The sequence below is a fragment of the Vigna angularis genome, chromosome 3, assembly GCF_016808095.1.
Source record: "Vigna angularis cultivar LongXiaoDou No.4 chromosome 3, ASM1680809v1, whole genome shotgun sequence".
Lineage (NCBI taxonomy): Eukaryota > Viridiplantae > Streptophyta > Magnoliopsida > Fabales > Fabaceae > Vigna > Vigna angularis.
In genome coordinates this window covers 2,638,051-2,662,869 of record NC_068972.1, presented here as the reverse complement: position 1 = coordinate 2,662,869, position 24,819 = coordinate 2,638,051, and the positions used below count along the sequence as shown (strand labels likewise).

General features: G+C 36.5%; 3 protein-coding genes across 3 annotated transcripts; 2 read left to right on the top strand and 1 right to left on the bottom strand.

Annotated features, from left to right (window-relative positions):
- Positions 1-60: 60 nt before the first annotated feature.
- LOC108324808 (LEAF RUST 10 DISEASE-RESISTANCE LOCUS RECEPTOR-LIKE PROTEIN KINASE-like 2.1) lies at positions 61-3,977 on the top strand. Its single transcript, XM_052874208.1, has 3 exons — positions 61-912; positions 1,656-1,694; positions 2,770-3,977. Exons 1-3 carry the CDS (start codon positions 213-215, stop codon positions 3,891-3,893), a joined length of 1,863 nt encoding a protein of 620 aa, XP_052730168.1. The 5' UTR covers positions 61-212; the 3' UTR covers positions 3,894-3,977.
- A 5,359-nt stretch (positions 3,978-9,336) lies between these two features.
- Positions 9,337-12,290, top strand: LOC108326221 (probable leucine-rich repeat receptor-like protein kinase At1g68400). The gene is made up of 2 exons (XM_017559592.2): positions 9,337-10,754; positions 11,470-12,290. Exons 1-2 carry the CDS (start codon positions 9,413-9,415, stop codon positions 12,129-12,131), a joined length of 2,004 nt encoding a protein of 667 aa, XP_017415081.2. The 5' UTR covers positions 9,337-9,412; the 3' UTR covers positions 12,132-12,290.
- A 416-nt stretch (positions 12,291-12,706) lies between these two features.
- Positions 12,707-15,756, bottom strand: LOC108326222 (glycosyltransferase BC10). Its single transcript, XM_017559593.2, has 2 exons — positions 14,423-15,756; positions 12,707-13,468 (listed from the first exon to the last, which is right to left on the bottom strand). Exons 1-2 carry the CDS (start codon positions 15,038-15,040, stop codon positions 12,833-12,835), a joined length of 1,254 nt encoding a protein of 417 aa, XP_017415082.1. The 5' UTR covers positions 15,041-15,756; the 3' UTR covers positions 12,707-12,832.
- Between the last annotated feature and the right edge of the window lie 9,063 nt (positions 15,757-24,819).

Genomic DNA, 24,819 nt, shown 5'->3' with positions numbered 1-24,819 from the left:
GAAACGGCTGCATGTCAAAGTCAGTGCGGTGGAAAATAACAACAACACTGTTTGGTCGTTTTCCTTTTCTTGTCGGTTGCTGACATTTCCGTGGTGACCTCTGTTTCCTCTGTTCTTCACGCACTTTCTTTGAGGAGGCCATTACAATAAGACTTAGGTTGATCCCAATCAAGAGACTACTGTAGCACTCTCCAGAAATAACCAACCCAAAGATGGCTGCACTTCATGTGTCTGGAGTCGTTTTGTTTGCATGCCTTGTACAAGGGGTATTGGGTGGTAGCTGTCCTTCCGTGATTAACTGCGGCGATCTCGGCAACATCAGTTTTCCTTTCACCGACATACGTCACCGAGACTGTGGCATGTTGGTGATACATGGCTGTGATGACCACGAACCAGGGGCCCAAAAAACCATTAAAAACAGCAATAAATGGTTTGGTATTGTGAAGCTCGAGCAGTTTAAGATCACCGTCAAAGACGATGAACTCCGCGACTTTTTGCTACAACGAAGTTGTGAAACCTTCAACCACAACTATACTTTCACAGTCAGCTCACCCTTGGCTAAGACTTCTCGTTTAAATCATTACGTAGACGTACTCAAATGTAGACCCGCCCTCAGTGCTCCACCAAACAACTCTGTTTCTAACTCAGCAATTTGCAGAAACGAAACACTATATTCACTGGTGGACACCGACCCTTCTTCCAGCTACAGTCACCTCAAAGGATGTACAATGGTTCAGCTTCCTACAAGCTTCGACGTGCAGTTTGTGGATCTTGATCCCAACGACCCTTTCAAGTACGTAACTCATGAAATCGAAATTGGAATAGAATTATCTCAGAACTGTTCTAGGTGTCTGTATGCTAATGGAGGCCAATGTCGAGTTGACAACACCGGAATGTTTTACTGTGACCAAGGTTCGTTCCCTCTGTTACATGATACAAAAATCTATCAAACATGATCCTTTAACATTAAAATCTATTCTACCACCGTCGCTGTGCTGGAGTCTCGTCGACTTATAATAATGATGTTTAATACTAAAAAATGCAATAATTTTACAGTATTTTAGAATAAGATGCTTTTGAGATTTGATTTATTTTAAGAAGATTTGCAAATGTTTTGATATGTAAAAACATTAAATAATTCTTTAAATAACTATTTTAATGTCACAAAATTTATATATAATTCTGTTTGTTTTAGATTCACTACGTAAGATATGTTTGTCAGGCATTTGAACTAGTTTTTATTTTATCCTGTCTTATCTCAAAACCTCGTTTGACTTGGTATGTAGTGTTTAAATAAGTTCTTTTTGCTAATTTCAAACTTTTTTAAAAGACATACAAGTCACATTTTTTTAAGGATTATGTTAACAACTTTCATAATAATTTTTTAATAATGGATCACGTGTTATTATTTTATTGACTAATTTGAATTTATTTTTTAGAAGAGCATTTGAAACGAATCAATTACACATAAACGTTGTGGTAAAAAAAAAATTCTTTTTGTAACCTTATTTTCTAATTTTTTTTATATTTAATTTTATTTTTATCATTTAAATGTTAATTAATTCCCCGTTTATTCTATAGAATAATTTGTTTTCTTATCTGATTATGTTGCTGTGCTAACTAAGAAATATTTGCATATTTTTGTAATTTTTCAGGAAAGAAATCAACAAAAACTCGTCTTATAGTGATAGCAGGTATGTATTAAATCTCTTCGTTCGACCCTTAACTAATAATATTGTATACAGTGTTTATTTTCGTCCTATTGTCAAGTGAGCAATAGTTAAACTATTGTAAATAGGAATAGGTTCTAAAAACATATATTAAAAAAACTTAAATAATTGCTTCTTTTTTTAATTTAGTATTTTTGACCATTTTTTATTACAACAACTATTTTTTTTAGTCTCTAAAAAATTAGATTTAGTGTAAAGTAATAAAACAAAACTATTGAAAAAATATACAGCAAAAGAATTTCATATTACATCTTTTCTTGCCGTTTCCACAATTTACAGAATACAAGTATTATGAAACCAAATATAAATTACTGAGAAATTTATTGTCTTAAACTAATTTAGTAATTCAATTATAAGTTGAAAATTTTATTTTTCTATAAATTAATTTATACACATGTTATTTTTAACCAGTGAAAAATATTTTTTCTTTTAATCAAATGGATACAGAAGAAGTAACCGTGCATGTATACACATTCATTTTATCTACATTACATATATCTTTCTTCTTATCTCTCTTCTTATCACATCATATAATATAGGAAAATCTCTCTTTAACAATTATTTTTGACAACTTTTTAACAATAACTTATGTGGTAACATGTGATTGGTCCGTTTCAAATATACGAACCAATAAAATAATGACACATCATTCGTTGTTAGAAAATTGTTAAAAAAAGTTGTTAAAATATCATGGTCCTATAATATAACCTATAAACCTGATTTTATCTATATACTTATTACATACTTTATTTTTCCTTCTATATCTCTCTTCTTATCACATCATAGAACATATAAATTTATCAATTTTTCCTTAAGTGTATATTAACTGTTAATGCTACTTTTGGTGTCCATAAATATTTGAAAAATGGTTTTTTACATTTAGATGCATTTTACAATATATTTTGGTCATTAAAAAAGATTTTTTTTTTGTATTTATAAAGAAAAAAAAAGTAAAATAATAAATGTAAAGTGTGTATAGTCGGTTGTAAAAATAACAGTATACTTTATTTTTCTAAACTGTTATGTATAAACTGTGCAGTTGCATGCGTGAGTGGAGCACTCGGAGTTATAGTTTTGGGTGGTTGGTACATTAGAAGACGCTATTACAACAAGAGAAACCCCACCCACCAGATCATTGAGATGTTTCTGAACACCCACGGTCATCTTGCAGCCAAAAGATACAGTTATTCAGAGATAAAGAAGGCCACCAACTCCTTCAGAAACAAATTGGGTGAAGGAGGCTATGGTAGCGTCTACAAGGGCAAGTTAAACGATGGAAGCCTCGTGGCAGTGAAAATCTTAAGCGACTCCAAAGGTAACGGTGAGGAATTCATCAACGAGGTTGCCAGCATCAGTCTCACTTCTCACGTTAACATTGTTAGTTTACTAGGATTCTGTCAGGAAGGTTCTAAAAGAGCTCTCATATATAAATACATGCCTAATGGATCTCTAGAGAAGTTCTTATATGAAGACAAGGATCCACTTAAGCTTAGTCTTCGATTAACCTGCAAAACCATCTACAATATTGCGATTGGAATTGCTCGAGGACTAGAGTATTTACACAGAGGATGCAATACTAAAATCTTGCATTTTGATATAAAGCCTCACAATATATTGATTGATGAGGATTTCTGTCCCAAGATTTCAGACTTTGGACTGGCTAAGATATGTCAGAAAAAGGAAAGTATTGTGTCCTTATTGGGAACTAGGGGGACTATAGGATATATTGCTCCTGAGGTATTTTCTAGAAATTTTGGAGTAGTCTCTCATAAATCTGATGTATATAGCTATGGGATGGTGGTTTTGGAAATGGTGGGGGCAAAGATGAATAAGAATGTTGAAGGTGAAGGTTCAAGCGAAGTATATTTTCCACAGTGGGTTTACAAACGTCTTGAGCTGAATGAGGAGGGTAGACTGGGAAGCATAAAAAGTGAAAGTGATAGAAAAATGATACGAAAGTTGATTATTGTGAGCTTGTGGTGTATTCAGACAGAGCCATCAAAGAGGCCAGCAATGAGTAGAGTGGTAGATATGATGGAAGGAAGCTTGGAGGTGTTGCAAATACCACCAAAACCTTATCTCTCTTCACCTCCCAGATCTCCTCCTAGTTCCTCTGATCACACCACCTACACCTCTCACACTACGTATCCTACCGAGTACTGATTAGTTTCTGTAACGTGTTGTTTACAGATATGTATTTGATAAGATTCAAATTATAAAAATCAAATTTTAAATTTAATTGGATAACATATATTGATTGCAATTTGTTTGTTTAGCTGAATACGAATAGATGATGAATGAATGTCACCACTCCCCAATTTTATTCATGGTTCGTTATGCCTTTTGATTTTAGGGTTTTTATTTATGTATTCTATAATTTTTTTTCTTTCATTTCCATAATATATAATATATTGTCTGCGTATCTAAGTTATAATACTTCATATTTAAGACTATGTTATAGAATTTATAATTTGAAATATTAACAAAATATTTTTGAATTATATAATTTATAATATAGCTAAGTATAATAAGAATATGTTGATCCTTTCACATATTATAGAAATTAAAGAAAAAAATTCAGATAAAAAAAAAGGAAACTCCTTTATCTTGACCCATATAAAGTCGAGCCAAAAATTCATAACGTCAAAAAAACCTTCGTACCTGGGCTTAATTGTTTTTTAAAGATTTAATTAAATAGATGGTCATTAATTTTTATAACTTTTTTCAAATAAGTTTTTTATTTTTTATTTTGTCTCAGTTAGGTTTTGAGATGTTACATGTCAGATTTTTTTTTGAATTTTTTAAATATTTTTTAAATATTTTTATTTTTTATTATTTTATTATTTTAAAAAAATTGACATATGTATCACGTGGTAATAATAGTGTGACTTGGCACTAAGTGTGTATTAGTTTCAATTTCGTCTATATTTTTATTTTGTTTTAATTTAATCTTAATATTTTAAAAATTAAATAATTTTGTCTTTTTTCAACTTAAAAAATATAATTTATATATGAATCTTTAAAAATATTTTTATTAAATATTTTTAACAAGATTAAGTTTATTTATATTTATATTAGTTAATTATATAAATGTTAATTATGTTATTTAAATATACTGATAAGAGTTAAAAAAATGTTAACCAAAATTTCTAAAATCCAGCCAAACTAGCACAACATATGTGTATTTCCTACTTGCTTATATTATGTTTCTTCTTCAGTCATCTAAAAGTAGCTCGCTCACTTGTGTTTAGTACATGCAAAGTAACTCTCTCGTTTGTGTTTCAGTATAATTCAAAGTTATTTCTATTTTCAACAAACTTGTATTTAAAAAATTATAAATTATGAAATCATGAATATAACTTATTTTAAGAGATGGGCTTATAAAAATATTATTTCTACTAATTTAATTAAATAAAAATAAAGTTTATAATAAATTTATGTGGATCACATGTCAATCCGTAAACCTACGACAAAACATTTTGTAGAACGAGTAAAAAAAATTAGTCAGCGTTTTTTATACGGAAATGAAGCGAGCTGCATTTACCTTAGTAACATATTGTAAACTTTTTATATATTTCAGATGTGAGTTGAAGCCCACCATCTCTGAGCATGCTTGACAATATTTAAGGCATCAAAGCGATAAGTCACATAAATATTAGATGATGATGTTTTTCGTAAACTGAGGATTAACGTTGGTAGTTGCTTCATCTTCAGTAGTGACAAACTTTAGAGGCACATTTGTGCCATCAAGAAATTTCAAGAATTATAAACTTTTGATGGTACAAGAATTTGTTGCTACCAAACTAAGAAATTTTCTTAGGGTAGAAAATAATCGTTGATGGGTTAGAAGAGTTTTGAAAAGGGAGGGAAATGTGAGATTTTGCAGAAGCAGAGACCATTGAGAGATCAAGCTCTTGATATTATATTAAGGAAACGAATAATGTTGATGAATTGATCTTTTGTAAAGAAAAAGATAAGAGAAAACTAAATAACAAAAGTAGACTTACAATATAACTAAGGGTGTGTTCTTTTGGGGTAATTTGTGGGAGATGATTTGGGGGAGATGATTTGAATGGATTTGAGTGGATTTGAGGGTAATTTTTTAGTTGTTTTTTTGAGTGGATTTGTGGGTAATTGAGAGTGGATTTGGAAGTAAAGTTGTGAAAATTAGTGTAGAATTTGATTGATGTGATAGATTTAAAAATTTAGTTTAATTAGTAAAAATTAAAGATTACCAAAATACCCCTAATTATAAAAATAATATAAAATGTTATTTATTAATGTTATATTTAATTGTAAAAATATTTATAAAAAGATAAAAATTATAAATAATTTTTAAAATTGGTTGCCCTTGAATGATAAAAACTAATTACAAATATTTAAATGATTTCATTTTCGTTCTTTTGCTTTTCCTTTTTTAATGCAAATAAAGTATAAGAATAAAACTAAAATACATTGTTGTTTCTTAAAAGACATTTTCTTAGTTTGAGAAAAAATTATAGTCATTGAGAATGTGATATGTGGTATACAGGAGGAAGTGTGGATGTTATTCCTTTTGTTTTAAAGAAAACATTTCTTGTGATTTTTTTCAATAGATAATTTGAAATCACACGTTTTATTTTATATTTTTTTTAAAACTAAATTAACATTACAATACCAAAATGATTTATTTAAATCTATAATTATTTATTTTATAAGAAAAGATAATAGTTTTAGAAGTTTGAAGAAGCAAGGATATTTTCATTGAAGGTGATGATGATATATTTAGATGGAAGAAGGGGGTTGGGGATTGGGGATTGTGTTGTTTGATATGTAACGTGGATTGGAAAGGTAAGAAAAGAGAAGCTAAACAGTGATGGAAAGGGTGGCACTGATTCGCTGTTTGCCGTTTCTCCATTCCATCTTACATTCTCATTCTCACGCCTGTCTGTCGCCGTTTCTCCATTTCATCTTTCCCAACCTTTTCAATACCTTCTTCATTCCTCCACCGCCGCCCCTCCAGATTGCTTCCGTCTTCTTCCTCGCCCCTCACTTTCGAACCTCCTCCTACCGTTTCTCTTCGTTCTCCCCTCAAGCTGTTCTTTCTCACTCTCCTTCTCCTCCCCCAGGTAACCGAATACAATGTGCTTCACAGTAACCGAATACAACGACGCGTAACCGAATATAACACCTTTAATTTCAGTTGCTTTATCAGGGCAAATATGTAATTGTCATTTAAATCACCGCAAATCGCCTCACTTCAGCGAAGATGTCCAAATCATGCAATCCCGCAAATCCATCGCGTTCCATCGTCTTCAATCCGCGCAAACGAACGCCAACCACATCTCAATTCCTCGCTCGCAAATCTCTCTAAACAGTAAATTCGCTTGAAACGAACACAGCATAAGGCTTTGTTCATTTAAATAAACTTGGAGGAGAGTGATTGAGGGAATTTGAGATGATTTAAAAGATAAATTTTTTATTGTTTATATGAGTGAATTTAGAGATAAATGAGAGGAGATTTGATAGTAAACTTTTTTAATCTATCACGTCAAATAAATAGCAAAAAAATTTACTTTCAACGTAACAGAATAAATTGATTCTTCTTAATATAACTATGCAAAGGTGCACTTACAACCTAATTAACCAAATAAATTGATTTTTTTTAACATAGTTTGTTGTGTATAATTGAATTGATTATAATTTTTATTACTTCAATATAATATTAAAGTTACAATAGTATATCTTAGTTGAGGTTTAAGTCTATCACACTATATCTTTTTGATTTTCACATTTCATGTTTTCGATGTAAATATACGATATTTTAGTATAAAAAAAATGATTTAAAAATCTTACAAGATAAAATAAAATTATAATATATTAATATTATAAACCAATTTTATAAATCAATTCTTTATCATTGAATCAGGTAAAGTCCATTTCTTATTGACGATTAGATTACAAAGCATATGAATGCATTTGCAACATGAATTTTTTTGTTTTCATGACTTTTTCTGTGTAGTTTTGACATTGTTTGTTATTGGAATCTGTTTAGGTGCTTCCAAATAACTGAACATAATCCATTATATGATTGCGAAACCCTGATTTTTATTTAAATAGATTACATAAAAATATTATCATTCCTACATAATTCATTATGTAAATCATTTAAACATACGATATTTATACACAAAAATTAAAATAAAATCCATGAATATAATAGTCATACATAAAGAAAATTATTTTCTTTTCTATTAAATACAGAACACCTAAATTTCACCATTTTTCCTGCTCTATTTCATTTCAGATAAACAATATCATTTTAACTATTTTCTTTCTCTTATTTTTCAAATTATTTCAAGTATACTAAACACAAATTAAATGGTACGAAACGTGTGAGAACATCTACATCGAAAATTGTAAATAACAATTATTTATAAAAAAGTTATTTAATATAAGTTATACATACATATAAAGGTTACTTAAATTTAGAGAGAATTATTTAAATAATACTCTTTTCAATTTTAATGGATTGGTTATGTGAACTAAGCATTAGAGTCGTATTTTAATCAATATGGCATGATAGAGTAAGCTGGTGGCAGACTGATTCTAGTACGGATCACATAGAGAGGGAGAGAGAAAGGTAGCTTCTCACGGATCTCCTCAGTTCTGAACAATTCTTCTAGCAATTAGCAATAAAAAATGAATAATTGAGTATTAGTTCAAAAGATTAAATAAACAAGTGTTTGGCAGCTGAGTCCAAGATCTATCTCTGTCATATTGAGCTTTATTTATAGCATATTTGAACTCCGTTTTTGGTCCTCCACTCTTCATTTCTCGATGCAAAGCTATGCAACATAAAAAGTGAAGTTCCCCATGGAGGGGCAAAAAAAATATGAAGAAGATTTTGATGGAGAAAGGACGGAGAAGAAGAAAACGCTCAACATTTGCAGAAAGAGAAGTATTTAAAGCTTCGTTGAAATGGGACAACACGTGCATGTAAGTCCAAAACCAAAATGTGAAGCCGATTATCATCCATAATACTATAATTCAACTTACTATTGGATCCCAGATTTATCTTCTGCTACTGCTTAATTTTTCAAAATTAAATCAACAAAATATTATAATCGAAGCATATTAGTAAGTAGTATGGTATAATCGCGTATATTAATAACTATACATAAATTTTTGAAAAAAAGTACCTAAAATTATTCTTAGATGTGGTACCGTGAAAAGTGATATAAACTAAAGTAATAAATTATGAAGTCTCCATCAAACGTATTAGAAAATAATAAAAGATTAGTACCACTACTTACCAATAATAACACAATTCATTATTGGTCATAAACATTTGAGAACAGTAACGACAGAGTGGTCTTTCAGTTGAACGTAACAGCAAAAAGTTGCATATTAGTATAGTCTTTTGAGGCAGAACGATGTGTCAGTATTCCGAAACCACCAAAACCACGAACTGCATTAACACAATACGCTCATTTCAATTAATCCCTCTCTCCATAACAATAACTCCACCCAAATTATTACTCTCCTTCCATTACCGTTAAGCCCTTTCATTTTCACATTAATTCCACATTTAACACCAACCTTTTTACACAGCCTCAAACGCAAACACTATTCTCTCGCTACTTTCTCTCTCTCTCCCTCTCTCTCTCTCTCTCTCTCTCTCTATATCTCTGAGAGTAACAATGGCAGCAAGACTCTCTCACCTTGCTCCTTTTCTGGTTTTTCATTTTCTTCTTCTCACGGTTCAAGGTTCCAGTAACCCAGATTTTGACGCTCTCGTGACCTTCAAAACCGCTTCAGACACTTCCCAGAAGCTCACAACGTGGAATACCAGCAGCACCAACCCCTGTTCCTGGAGCGGCGTGTCGTGCATTGGCGACCGTGTCTCGCGACTCGTTCTCGAAAACCTCGACCTCCAAGGCTCCATTCATCCCTTGACTTCTCTAACTCAGCTCCGAGTTCTCAGTCTCAAAGGAAACCATTTCTCCGGTCCCGTTCCCGACCTCTCCAACCTCACCGCCCTCAAACTCCTCTTCTTGTCTCGCAACGCCTTCTCCGGCGAGTTTCCAGGCACCGTCACGTCGCTCTTTCGCCTCTACCGACTCGATCTGTCCAACAACAACTTCTCCGGCGAGATTTCGGCGACGGTCTCCCACTTGACCCACCTCCTCACTCTCCGCCTCGACGGAAACAAGTTCTCCGGCCACATTCCTGCCTTCAACCTCCCCGACCTCCAAGAATTCAACGTCTCCGGCAACCGCCTCTCCGGCGAGATACCCAAAACGTTATCAAGTTTCCCCGAATCATCGTTCGGGCAAAACCCGTTTCTCTGTGGTGCTCCAGTTAAAAAATGCGCATCCGACCCAACCAAACCCGGATCAGAAGGCGCCATTGCTTCGCCGTTGTTACCACAGAACCATAACAGCCCAACGCCTACGGTATCATCTTCACCAAGCTCAATGCCAAAAACGTCAACACCAACGTCAAGTAGTAAAAGCCACGAGAAGGGTGCTTCTAAAATAAGCCCAGTGGCGCTTATAGCTATTATAGTTGGTGATGTTTTGGTTCTTGCAATAGTGTCTTTGCTTTTGTATTGTTACTTCTGGAGAAACTACAAGTTAAAAGAAGGGAAGGGAACGAAGCTTTTTGAGAGTGAGAAGATTGTGTATTCGTCAAGTCCGTACCCTGCTCAGGGAGGGTTTGAGAGGGGTCGCATGGTGTTCTTCGAGGGTGAGAAAAGGTTTGAACTAGAGGACTTGCTGCGAGCATCTGCGGAAATGCTTGGAAAGGGAGGGTTTGGGACCGCGTACAAGGCAGTGCTCGATGATGGGAACGTGGTTGCGGTGAAGAGACTGAAGGACGCGCAGATTACAGGGAAGAGGGAATTCGAGCAACACATGGAGGTGTTGGGAAGGTTAAGGCATCCAAATAGCGTTAGTTTGAGAGCTTACTATTTTGCGCGCGAGGAGAAGTTGCTGGTCTATGATTACATGCCCAATGCCACCTTGTTCTGGCTCCTTCACGGTATCTCTAACCTACCTACGTCATTTCGTTTTTTCATTTGCACCTTCATCACTGTTTCTGTTTGTCTGCTTGTATGTCATAGGCCACATGAATGAAATAAAACAAAATTTTACATTTTTTTTTTGTTCTTTAGCTGCCCCTCAGCTCAGGAGTGGGTTAACTGCTTTGAAATTAATTTTCGTTGCAACTAGGACCATACCCAGAGCGTGTGTAGGTTACCCTCTATGTAGGTTAGATGTAGTTGGTTTCATGGGGGGGGTCCACTTACGAGTCTCCTTCAAATTTTGATCATGAACCATGTGCATTGGGTGGGTTCTCTTTATGATGATTCCTCCCTTCTCCCTCCTTGCAACGTTGTAGTAATTTTTTAATACATTGTTTCCAGCAATTGTAGATAAAGGAACTGTTAACTGAACAGTTGTTGTACAAATCACAATCATAAACCCCTGGGAATCGGGACAATGTATTGTAACATGCAGACTGATTTTCCTTTGTCTTGGACTGCTTTTCAATAATAAAAAAATTAAAGAATAGGAGAACTATAGTGCTTTATGTTCTTTTCCTGCAACATTTGGCCTTTAGCTTTATCTTTTGGCAGCTGAATGTCCAAAAAGTGCATAGGAGGTTTTTGCACCAGGAAATTGAAAGTTATATATGTAGTGGCAAATGTGTAATTAAATGGAACCTGATGGTCGAATTGATGTGCTTCCGACAGGGAACCGAGGACCCGGACGAACCCCACTGGACTGGACCACGAGGCTGAAAATAGCAGCGGGAGCGGCGAGAGGTGTGGCTTTCATTCATAACTCGTGCAAGTCCATTAGACTCACCCACGGTAACATCAAATCCACCAACGTCTTACTCGACAAGCAGGGCAACGCGCACGTGTCTGATTTTGGGCTCTCGGTTTTCGCGGGGCCAGGCCCATTGGGTGGGAGGCCCAACGGCTATCGCGCGCCGGAAGCATCGGATGGTCGAAAACAGACCCAGAAGTCTGACGTGTACTCTTTCGGTGTGCTCCTACTGGAGATTCTAACTGGGAAGTGCCCCTCCGTGGTGGAGAGTGCAGGTAGTGCTTACGGTGGGGTGGTGGACCTGCCCAGGTGGGTCCAGTCAGTGGTGAGGGAAGAATGGACAGCTGAAGTGTTTGATTTGGAACTGATGAGGTATAAGGATATTGAGGAAGAGATGGTGGGGCTGCTTCAGATTGCGATGACGTGTACCGCAGCTGCACCTGATCAACGGCCCAGGATGAGCCACGTGGTGAAGATGATTGAGGAGTTGCGTGGGGTCGAGGTGTCGCCGTGTCATGACTCGACGGACTCTGTTTCCGAGTCACCTTCCATGTCTGAAGATGCGTGTGGAACGAGTCAGTGAAATAAGGGACTAGGTGCTAACTAGGTTGTGTGGATGGTTGGTGGTAGTATTGTAAATCAGATTATTGAGGGTTTTGTTTTCCTAATTATTTTTAGTCTCGTATATGTTTGATGCTTGTCCTTCGCTCACTTTCCTAAATGCCAAGATTGATTTTGGTTTCGAGGTTTTCCGCTAATTGAAGCTGCTTTAAATTAATGTAGGAGTTATTAACATAATAATAGGGCTCTAAAAAGAGGTAAAGGGCAAAAATATGTTTTGGTGCAGGTGGGTAAAGAACCTCATTGTTGGGTCTGTGCAATAATGGTTGACGTCGACTGTAATGAAGAGGGTTTCAAAAGTAAGCATGCCTGCTTTGATTAGCGAAATTTATCTAATTATTGACATTTGTTGTCTTTTTTTGACCGTCAAGGAATATGGAGGTATCCAAATTATTTGTTTCACTTTCTTTTGTGTTTCCAGACGTACCTTGTTTTTTTATGTCTAATGCAGGTGTATTAAATCTTTCAATTGGTTTTGTATTTCCTCGACTGTCACCGTTTTTGAAACATCCAGTTCTCATTAGTCTAACAGATGTATGGAACCAATGGAGAACTCACCGTATTTGATTAAACAAGTCTATACCGGAAAGTTACAAAATTACAAGATAAAAAGAATGAATGAATTGTCATAAGGTAATCTCTGTTTTTGTACCTATGGTAGTATTAGAAATGCATTACCATGGGTGCAATCTTCGTGAGCTTGGACACAGTACTAGGTGCAAATTTCCTAGCAAACAGAAAACAGACATTGATGCTATCTCCGTTATAATTGCATTTCTGATTCCTTAAACTCTCTAGGAACTTGACAGTAATCTCCGACCTCAGAAACTTAGCAGGGTGTGGACCACCCTTTGACCAATCAACCCAAGTTAAACTCCTGTTTGAATTCCCCTCCCAAAACTTGATGCTCACATACGTTGGCAAGTAATGTTCGTCTGCGTAACATGAACCTTTGCAGTACTCTTGAAAAACTGGGAAATATTTTTTGTCAGATACTACTTCTAGTGCAAGCTCTCTGTCCATTTCAAACCATTGGGACCCTTTTCTCCATTGGTCGAGGGAGATATCGGGCAACATCTGGATACTGTACCGGCCTCGGCCAACCGAACTTGGATCATCAAATGCCATGACATAGTTTTGGGTAGAGTTCATCAAGTAAGTGTAGATGGTTGAGAAGTTGAAGAGTGGTATGCACGACTCTGACAGCAGTACAAAGCGTTGGTTTGAGATATCAAGGAGTGCATTGGCCAGCAAGCGACGTTCGGCTTCAATCATGTTCACATTGCCCCATTCCACTTCCTGCATTATGACAATAGCAGATAATGAGATGAACAGTATTGACCAATGTTTCTTTCTAAATAGAAGCAAATTGTCGGTATTGGAACTAGATAAATGGAAATAAAATTAAAAACGGTAGTACCCTATTACGTGAGGACTGAGATTCGTTTTACTCTTTTTTTATACACAAGACATTATGGTTGTAATAGAGGATCCACACAATTGATAAGTACTTTCTGATAAGACAAATAAATCAATTCGTAAAGAATTGACATGGTGTACAATTTACACTAAAAGGTAGTAAACATCATTGTCCTTTTGTCACTTTGGGTTTGCTAATTTGGAAATGTTTCCCCAATCCAGTAGCAGCTAGCTGTAACCAGTTAAGGGAGGGACATGAACTATCAATTTGAATGCTAATTACTGTATTGGATCGTTTGTAACGATCATCTTATTTTTAATCGGATGTCCAATATGAGTTCTACGTTCCAGTGATCCTAAACAACAAAAGAACGCTCAACTTAGACCATGTTTTACTTTTTCTAAGTTTTAAAAAATAATTTTGACCAGAGACGAGGGTGAAAATAAGCTTCAGCATCCCACATTGCAGTCCTCGTAACTGGGGAATGTGATTATAATAAAATAGAGAATTCTTATTTTTGTGGCTTTTAATTTGTTCTTTCCATTAAACAATTTGCACAGCTACAAGTACAAGAATATAACAAGAAATCTGTAATATAGAATACGAAATACAGCATATGATCTTTTCTTTTTCTAACAAAAAATTGCATACTGTATGATGCATTCCAATTATGGTAGCTATAGGTTCTCAGTAGATGATAATCCGAGATCGGTACCTAGGATATATTTGTCGTTGACTAAGTTAACGATCCCACCCACACAAAAAATAGTCATTTCCATAATTGACAATAAAAGAATAGTAAATGTAAGAACTGGATAAGAAAAAAAACTGACCTTACTGGGAATTCTTCGACCTTCAAATACAGGACTCTCCGGGCGTGATCCATTGTAGGACGGATTGGAGTGCACGTAAATTGAATACAACCCTTCATTCCCTTCGAAGAATTTCTCCCACAAAGGTGCCAAAAACAGAGGACCCCTTGTCAAGAACATGAAGGCAACCTTCGGAACTCGGTCAAACGGGTAATCAGGGATCTTTGCAGTCATTGAAGCTCTCCAAAGCAATTCCTCATCGTCCATGTCATGCACAACTTCGGGAGGCTGAAGGAAATCCTTCAATCCTACATGACCACTCTCAGTTTGAATTTCAGTTTGAGTTACTGTGAGGATTTCTGTTTGAGTTTGAATCTGTGTCTGAATTTGAGTTTGATTAGATATTTCTGGTTTTGCTGTTGGTGTTGGCAGGATTTGTGTTCTCGGAAAGGAAGAGAGTGACAACTGCGTGAATTGTAGACTAAAGTTGCAGTTCCTAAGATAGAAACTGAAGATAACCCCAATGGTTATACCAAAGCCCAGAATAACGATATAGGCGATGAACCGAACAAAGTGAAATTGAGCATTGAAAAACTTGGAAACAGAGTTTAAGGGGTATTGATTATTTTGGCCCTTCATTCTCTGGGGGACAAAACACCAAATTCCGTGATGACTCTGTATATGGGTATATACGATGGGTACCAAAGTTAAAATCTTGTAAAGAAGAAGCGATCAGAAATACGTTACTTGATGAAACACTCAACTCAACTGTATAAGCAACGAACTAAGCTTCTGATTAAAATACCTCGAGAGTCACAAGACCAATACCAAGAAGATCAAATGAAAGTGTTTTATATATAACAAAGTTCACCTAGTTTGAGACTTAAACTAGGATGGAAGATTAAAGAAAGAAAATAAAAAGAGGTGAGAGAGAAAGAAAGGTCTGGAAGTGGAGAAAGATCAAGAAAGGCAGAGGAAAGGCTATCCCTTTGCTCAATTTATGGCACGAACAGAGCTTTCAAAACAGGAGTCGATGGCTAGGGATAGATGACTTTTTCTCCTATGTGTTCCTCGATGGCCACTTACGATGAGTATATTCCTTTAGTTTTTACGCTCTCCTAGAATAGTTACAGCTTTGAATAAAAACTGAAGTTGAAAAATCCAGAAACAGTTATGGCTGGTCTAGGAAACCCGTCGAAGATTAATTATATACAAATTCGTTACAAGAAACCAATAAATATATTACATGTGGGTGATTGGAAGTAGGAAATCATTAAATAACGCGTTGAAGTTTACAAGGAAAATGCAGATTCTGTTGTCGTTAACTGGTGCCGCCTGTTGGTGGTACAGTGTGCAATGGTGAAACGACAAAGACGTTTTCTTTCTCTCAAAACGTATGTTACGACGAAGACCTAGTTAGGGTTCTGTAGCCGCCAACTACATATTTTTCAACACCTCTGTTTCTTACGTGTTTGGTCACTGAAGTTTCGACCATTCCATTTCTGTGGAACTTTTCGCAAAACAAATAAAAAAAGTGTTTTATATTCAGAAGCGAGGTCTCGTGGCAGATGGGAGCATATTGAAGAATTTCTCCCACAAAATTAAAATTCAATCCAATAATCAAAAACGATATGCTAAGAATAATCCAAGAAACGAGCATCAATAGAATTGTAATTATATTAGAAATTGCTGTCAAATAAAATTTGATGACTCTTTATTTTGTTACTTGTTAAAATCAGAAATAATATTTTGACAATAATAAAAACTTTATATTCATTTGATATTTATTTATTTTTTATTTTTTTAAAAGTATAAAAGATTATCTTTTAAAATTATTTTAATTTTGTAATGTAAATGTAAAATATGTATTATTTAACGTTTAATAAGGAGAGTTGTTAACCGGTGCGTTGTTTTGCAAAGGTTGTCAAAGTCTAGTTTCTCAAAAGGTTATAAGAAAAGTCAACGTGGGTGGCAATGCTAATAATAGAATGGGACAACGCATGTCGGACATACATAAGTTGAACGTGGACAATGGGTAGAGGAGACCTTATGTTTTGAACCTGTGAAAGAGAGAAGGTGGGAGAGATTGTAACCCTGTTTTCCATTGAAAAAAGAGGAAAATAAAACCAGGTTTACGAAAATTAAATAAAAGAAAAATGGACTGAGAATTATAATTATTCATTTAGAGAAAAAAATTATATAAAAATGAAAAAAATGCTATTTGAAAAATAATAAATAAAAAATAATTATAAAAATTAAAATTCATCTATTTCAGGTTATATATACATATTTTTTTATAGTATTAATTTATATAAGTTTAAGTCTAAACACGCCAACTTGTTCACGTACCTAGCTCTAATAGAGATACATTAAGGAAATTAATACAATACTCAATTTGAAATAATTAAATAGTTTTTATCGTGATATAAGGAATCACGTTTCATCCATTTGAAGACTTTAATGTTTTTTGTAAGTTTTGTTTAAATGACAATATCTTATAAGAACCACACTCTTAGAATCTTTCATTAATATTTTTAGTTTTAAAGGCCTATGATATAAAAAAATTGTATAGTATAATTTGGTCATTCATTTAATTAATGTTAAAATTTCTAACATTCTCTCCCATAATATGGAACCTGAGAATAAAGAGGAATTTAATAGCATATAGCACCATAGTTCAAATTCTATTCTCATCTTAGGAAACTAGACTTTAATTAAGCCTAATTTAACATCTAATACCAATTTGATAACATCAATTTATGTCTATATAATAAATAATAACACTGTTAAATAATATATAATTTTTAATAATTATCTAATAAGTTTCTTGTGAAAGATAACTTTTCACGCGAAGATAAATAAGGAAATTCAAATAGATGAGAGTTTGTTAATCTCAAAACATCTTAAAAGAGAAATAGTCAAATATGATTTGTATGTTATTTTCTTTCTAATAAAATAAAATTGACATTTATATATTTTTAAATAACAAAAACACATGTCAATTGATTTATGCGAAATTATTCTGTTTAAGTAGTACAAAAATATATTTAAAAATTATATATATATATATATACACATGTGAGATTAGTAATTAATTTTTTAAAGGAGATCCATGAAATAATAATCATTACTTTTAACAAAAATATATGTTATTACAAATATAAGTAAAAGTTGTAAAAGAAAATTGTTACAAAAGAAATACGGATACATCAATTAAATGATATATATTAACTAATAATATTAAAAAATGTATAACTTAAATAATTATTTTTTTACAATGTCATTGGTATGGATTAGTTTGACTAATGACTAATCTCAATAAGCTGGTTTTATGGAGTTGAGTTAAGCTTAAAGTTCACTACTTAACATGGTATTTATTATTTGTCTGACATATTGTTCCACCCTTATCAGGCCGTTATTAGACCACCTATTAATGTCTAGTCTAATGGTTGAGATCATGTCTATACCTCGACGTGAGAGGTGGATTGGAAGTCTCATGTCGACTAGAGAAAATGTCAATTTATAATATATAAGTGGATACAAACCTTAACTTATAAATGAGTTCTTAACTTATAAATGAGTTTTATGGAATTGAGTTAGATTTAAAGTGCACTTCTTAACAAATATTTTATCTTATAAAAAGTTCGTTTATTTAATATTCTTAAAATAATTCAATATAATTTTAACTCTATTAATATTTAAAATTAATTTTTTTGTTTCATTTTCCGTTTTCCTCCTCCGTATTCCTTTTTCTTCCCCATTCTCCAGTGTATTCCATCAACCTTATTCTTATTTCCCTTCTCTCCCCACCAAATACTTATCCTTTTCTTGTTCCCTTTTATTCGATTCTTCTTCTTCTCTCTCTCTCTCTCAAAAATAGAAAACAAAACATTGTTTTGAATTTGTAACCTTATTTGAAATGTTGTTTCAACTTAACTTATCTTGCATTGTATATATAAACCTTTTTGGATTTTATTTTTGTCAACACTAAAAGGATAACAAAAAGATTGTTTTTTTTCTTTATTAATTCAAGAAACGAGTTTTATTTTTTTGTTTTTATGTTATTATTTTTGTTAAAAAAGAGGTTGAGTGTGGGTGGGAGGGAGGAAGAAGTTAAGTATGGTCGAGAATGGACAAAAAAGCATTTGAGAGGTAGAGAAAGAAAAAAAAAGGTGAAAGATGAATGCTGAGATGAAGATTGAAGATTAAGTTTAAGTTGACCAAAGAAACAATTTGAATCACTTTAAAAATATAAAAGATTAAATTGTTATTTTTTTAAAGTAAGACCAAAGTAGTAGAAAATAAAGATCGATGTAAAATTTACTATTTTTTCTATTCTACACTTGTTTTTCGCATACTCATTTTTAGACTTATCCCTATCCATCAGAAATTTTTCAGAAACCACTGGCAAAAAGGTGAAGAAAAGGGTGAGAAAGTAGAGGCTAAACAAAAAATTTAAGTGTAAGTTTGGGAAATCATTCAAACCAGTTTAAGTGAGATTTTTGACATTTCAATTAATGCATAAACATAAAATTAACGGATTGCAGATACTTTTACATAACTTATTTCCAAAAACACATTTAGAATTTCAATTAACAAAAAAGGGAGATGTAATTTTTCTTTTCTGAAATTCCAGAAAACGAAAGGGTGAGATTGAGATTAATATATTATTGTGATGCTTTCAATGTAATATTTTGAAGTCATAAGTATGGAAGACAGGACGAGAATCCGTTGCCACCGAAGTTATGTGTCAACTAATTTAATATATTCCTTGTTTTTATCTCGTACCCAAATATGTTCATAGACGATGCTACAATAACTTAATTCACAGATTCTTTGGTTATAATTTGACAAATTACGTTGTGTTATGTAGTAAGATATTTATAAAATATCTTAGATATTATATTTATTACATAAAATATCTTAAACGATTAAGATATTTATAAAGCCACTAACTATATTTTTAGGTAAGGTGGTTATTTTTATTTTACTTATAAATACAATGACAGGGCAAAAGTTCAGGTACGTTCTCTTTATGTCTAGAGACCCTAAATAATATTTCAGAGCAGTATAATATTTTAGGGGAGTATCTTTGCAGGTACCTCCCCCTCCTTTGGCGAGTATGAACAACAACAATTGGAGAAGAGCAAGCGTCCCAGACAGCCAGGAGCAACAAAGACACACTGGAAAATATCTACACCGAAACATTTTGGCGCCCACCGTGGGGCCGAGTGCCAACCCAAAGAAGCCACAAGTGGAGCCTCGGCCTCGACGAATCACTTCTTCGAGATGAAGCCGCCGCATCACCGCCAGGAATCTCCTCCGCGAGCCATTGACGCCACTGCGAGCACCTCTGCAAAATCGCGCTAGTGAGCACCTCCGCAAAATCACACCCCTTTGCGGGTCAGATCCAGCGCAAAAACATACCTGTTCTATAGGCTCGTACCTCTGTATCCTTAAGTTCTAAGGAGACAAGAACTGAAATCTGATGGATGAACAAAGACTCTGTGATCAGAGCGTGATTTACGGCTAGATGATCTTCTCTTCCGTTTAGTGAAATCCCTACCTGCAGAGGATCGTTTCTCAGCAGGCGCGGGAAAAAGTGGAACCCTAAATCCCCAAATTGAGCTCAGGTTATCACTCTTCGTCTCCAATGACAACCTCTCTTCTGAAAACTACACCCAACGTGTTCCGAAGACAGCCCCTAAATCGGGTCCGCCCATCAGCCTCCGGCGCGCCACCAGGCGCTGCTGTCACAAGGGCACCATGAAGTCATCCCCATCGTCTCCACGATCGCACAATCCGCAAACCAAAAACCCTAAAATTCCCAAATCACAACCCAATGCCAGGAGCTCGGTTCCAATCACATGACCAGGCTCGCCGGCAGCAAACTCGCGGTTTTCGCGGAAGACTCCCACACGAAAGATCACCTCGCCGTCCGGTTCTGCCTCCGCGCCATCCGCAGCGCCACGAGCCAGGGCTAGGTTTGCGTTTCCGCCAGTCCATCCCAAACCTGGGGACTCCATGGTTTTCGATCACCTTGGATCGCGGCTCCCGTCGACGACAACCTCAGGATCGGCCGTTCCGCAGTGTGGCTGATTCTAGGGTTTTTTGGGGCAGAAAGGGATTTTACAGAGAGGCGGGAAGAAGACGGTTGTCACCCAGGGTAAACCCTTTCGGTGTCTTGTCAGACCCAGTCTCCACGTCTTCCGCAACCCTCGCACAATCCACGCGTCATTCGGTTCTGCCTCCACATCATCCAACCCAAATTCTATTCCCCAAACTTCAAACTCCGAACGACCTTCGACCATTTCCTGTTTGACCACCAAGAACGAGCCGCACTCCATTGTCGGTCATCCATGACCTCAAATACTCCTTCATTCGGCAAGTCGGATCCACCAGCGTTCGGTCATTCGACCAAACTGATGCTCGGTTATTGAACCTCCATGACGTTCGGCCCTACTCATGATCGGCCATTTGACCTAACGGACGTGCGGCTTCAAGCGTCCAGCAATCAGCCTCGCCAAACGTTCTGCCTTTCGGCTTCAATGACGCTCGACCATCCATGGTCACGAGCGTTCCAGCGTTCGACCACACTGATGTTCAACAATTCGGCCTCCCTGGCAATCCACCGTTCGACCTCCCTGGCGATCAACCATTCGGCGCACTCCAAGGTCGTCCTCCTTGGTCGACAGCAAGACCGAGTGTCGACCGTGACCGATCGACAGAACCTTCCTCATTGTCGTTCGACAATTTCCAGGTCGACCATCTCCTTGCCGTTCGACCATTTAAAGGTCGACCATCAAAGACGCGCCACCCTCCAAGGTCGTCCATCTCCGATCGTCAAAAACCTTCCTCATTGTCGTTCGACCATTTCCTGGTCGACCATCAAAGACGCGCCACCCTCCAAGGTCGTCCATCTCCGATCGTCAAAAACCTTCCTCATTGCCGTTCGACCATTTCCTGGTCGACCATCAAAGACGCGCCACCCTCCAGGTCGACCATCTAGGCCGACCGACAAGACCGAATGTGTATCGAGACCGATCGGCAAAACTTTCCTTATTGTCGTTCGACAATTTCAGGTCGACCATCTCCTTGCCGTTCGACCATTTCCTGGTCGACACTCAAGAACGAGCCGCACTCCATTGTCGGCTCTTCATCCTTAAAAACTTCAGCATGCGGACATTCGGCTCCACCAACGTCCAGCATTCAACAACGTTCGGACGCTTGGACTCAACCGTTCGACCATCCGTCTCATCGACGTTCAGCAGCTTCGCATGGACCATTCGGCCTTTCTTATTGACGTTCGGCCTCTAGCGCTCAGTCATCCATGGCCTCAAACACTCCAGCATTCGGTCATTCAGATCCACAAGCGTTCGCCCATTCGACTAAACTGATGCTCGCCCAGTCGTCCTCAATGACGTTCGGCCCCTTGGCCTCCAACCTTTTGCCTCGATCGTTCGGCCATTTGCGTCTCAAGCAATTCCAGCATTTGTTTTCACGACCGTTCGGCCTAAAGCGTTCGGCCAATTGCGTCTCACACGTTCAGCGTTCGGCACTTCGTTCGTCATTAACGTTCGGTCTCTAGCGCTAGGCCTCACGTGCCACTCGGCCGCTCGACAACCTATGTGTCGAGCGTTCACACAGTCCTCACGTTCGACCTCACATGTCGCTCGGTCTCTACTGCTCGACAATACACCAACATGAGCGCTCCAACATTCGGCCATACTCATGATCGGCCTCCTAACGTTCGGCACCTGGGCCTTAACCATTCGACACTTCGGCCTCCCGAACGCTCAACCTTTCGCCCATTCGGTCTCATTTGTTCAAACATTCAACCTCGAACGTTCCTGCTTTCGGCCACTCAGCCTCATTGACTCTCGGTCTTTCAGCCTCTACTGCTCGACCATACATCTATACGAGCACTCAAGCATTGGGCCATTCGACCCTAGTGATGATCAGCCAATCGGACTCGATAACGTTCGTCCGCTTGCCTCAGTTCAGCATGTAGGTCTCAATGACGTTCGGCCGCCTGGCCTCCACCCTTTCGCCTCAATCGTTCGGCGATTTGCATCTCAAGCATCCCAGCATTCGTTTTTCACGAACGCTTGACCTAAAGCGTTCAAACACTCAGCCTCCTTGACGTTCGACCACTCGGCCTCTACGGCTCGACCATCTATCGAAACGACCGCTCTACCATGCGATCCTATTGACGTTCGACCGCCAGGTTTAAAACGCTCTATATTTTTTACATATTGTATATCTTATGCAGGTCACAGTAGACGGCCAACAGAAAACCGAGCGTTCTACGGGATACACTCCCTCTGGTAGTTGTTCGCCCAAGAACACCCAGAACATCAACCGCTCGACAAACCATGTCCACAAGCGTTCTACGGGATACACTCCCATGGGTAACTGTTCGCCCAAGAACACCCAGTACATTCGGGATACACTCCCACGGGTAACTGTTCGCCCAAGAACACCCAGTACATTCGGGATACACTCCCACGGGTAACTGTTCTCCCTTGAACACCCAGTATACCCTTACTCGACCCTCATCCTCGACAATTCATGTGTACGAGCGTTCAAGCAGTCGGCCGTTCGGCCTCCCTTTGATTTCAACCGCTCGACAACTCATGTGTACGAGCGTTCAAGCAGTCGGCCGTTCGGCCTCCCTTTGATTTCAACCGCTCGACAACTCATGTGTACGAGCGTTCAAGCAGTCGGCCGTTCGGCTTCCCTTTGGTTTCAACCGCTCGACAACTCATGTGTACGAGCGTTCAAACAGTCGGCGGTTCGGCATCAAAGGTATTCGCACTTTGATTTAAACCGCTCAGCCATACATAGCCACGAGCGTTCAAGTATTCGGCCGTTCGACGCCATTAGTGTTGTCCATTCGGCCTCACATGTCACTCGACCTCTACCGTCCGTGGCCTCAAGCATTCAGCTCCTATGTCCGCTTGGCTTCAATCATTCAGCCTCACATGCCACTCGACCTCTACCGTCCGTGGCCTCAAGCATTCAGCTCCTATGACCTTCGGCTATACAGCCTCTACCGCTCGGCCATTCAGGTCCTCACGCTCGGCCTCACTCATTCCCGCTTTTTTGCTGTTCGGCTTCATATCTTTTCGGTCCTTCAAACTCAACCGCGCGGTCATCCTTGGTTTGAAACGTTCAGACCACAGCGAATACAACCTTCCCTCAAACTCATAAGTCCTATAGTTACCACGTCCGTAAAACGGAACCGTTAACTCGGACTTGGGGGGCATGTTATGTAGTAAGATATTTATAAAATATCTTAGATATTATATTTATTACATAAAATATCTTAAACGGTTAAGATATTTATAAAGCCACTAACCATATTTTTAGGTAAGGTGGTTATTTTTATTTTGCTTATAAATACAATGACAGGGCAAAAGTTCAGGTACGTTCTTTTTATGTCTAGAGACCCTAAATAATATTTCAGAGCAGTATAATATTTTAGGGGGAGTATCTTTGCAGGTACCTCCCCCTCCTTTGGCGAGTATGAACAACAACAATTGGAGAAGAGCAAGCGTCCCAGACAGCCAGGAGCAACAAAGACACACTGGAAAATATCTACACCGAAACACGTTGAATAATATATTACTATACGTCATTAGTAGAATTTTTTTACATAATCAATTGAATATGTACTTCTATCATAAAAAATAACGAAAGTTGAAAACTATTATTAAAGTTTTTAACTTAACAGATTGACGTCTGTGATAAATTTTTATGAATTAAAAGAAGAATTAATACCAAACAGAACCGGTTGATTGTGATTATAAGATGACAAAACCTAAAAACATTGCTACCCGGACAATAGGTGCATAACGATACCCACAAATTATCTCTAACTAGAAGAAAATCATAAATTTTTTTAATTATTTCAAATCATAAAATTTAACTATTAATGGAAGTTACTAATATTCAGTAAAATAAAGTCCATATATTAAGTTTAGTTTAAGAGTTTTCTTATGACAAAGTAATTTGGATTGAATTCATATATATTTAATTTTTTATCTAAGTATAAATATAAATTCTTTAAATTGTTATAATTTGATATGATATTAAGAATGTCTTTTGCACTAGGCAAACTTAATTGTATTAATATTTGGAATGATCTTCATGTTTTAACATTTAAATATCTAAATTGATTAGAATTTCTTATTTTGATATTGTAAGATATACTTTGTTGTTAGTTGTGTCTGGATAAGTACTAATGATTTTTCTTCTTTAATAGTTAATAAGGATGCAAATGTGCCTAATTGAATTTTAGATAATATTGGAATGTTTTTTCAAAAAAGTTACAAATGATAAAGAATCTTTAAGGGTACGAATTTGAGGACAAATCCCCTTTAAGGAGGAGGGAATGATAAAGGACTAGCTTCTGA

What these genes read in the sequence shown, in the direction of transcription:
- LOC108324808 (XM_052874208.1), top strand. Translation starts at nt 213, where the DNA reads ATGGCTGCACTTCATGTGTCTGGAGTCGTTTTGTTTGCATGCCTTGTA. An exon ending in AATGTTTTACTGTGACCAAG is followed by an intron (nt 913 to 1,655) that starts GTTCGTTCCCTC and finishes GTAATTTTTCAG; the next exon opens with GAAAGAAATCAACAAAAACT. An exon ending in TCGTCTTATAGTGATAGCAG is followed by an intron (nt 1,695 to 2,769) that starts GTATGTATTAAA and finishes TAAACTGTGCAG; the next exon opens with TTGCATGCGTGAGTGGAGCA.
- LOC108326221 (XM_017559592.2), top strand. Translation starts at nt 9,413, where the DNA reads ATGGCAGCAAGACTCTCTCACCTTGCTCCTTTTCTGGTTTTTCATTTT. An exon ending in CTTGTTCTGGCTCCTTCACG is followed by an intron (nt 10,755 to 11,469) that starts GTATCTCTAACC and finishes TGCTTCCGACAG; the next exon opens with GGAACCGAGGACCCGGACGA.
- LOC108326222 (XM_017559593.2), bottom strand. Translation starts at nt 15,040, where the DNA reads ATGAAGGGCCAAAATAATCAATACCCCTTAAACTCTGTTTCCAAGTTT. An exon ending in GTCGAAGAATTCCCAGTAAG is followed by an intron (nt 13,469 to 14,422) that starts GTCAGTTTTTTT and finishes GTCATAATGCAG; the next exon opens with GAAGTGGAATGGGGCAATGT.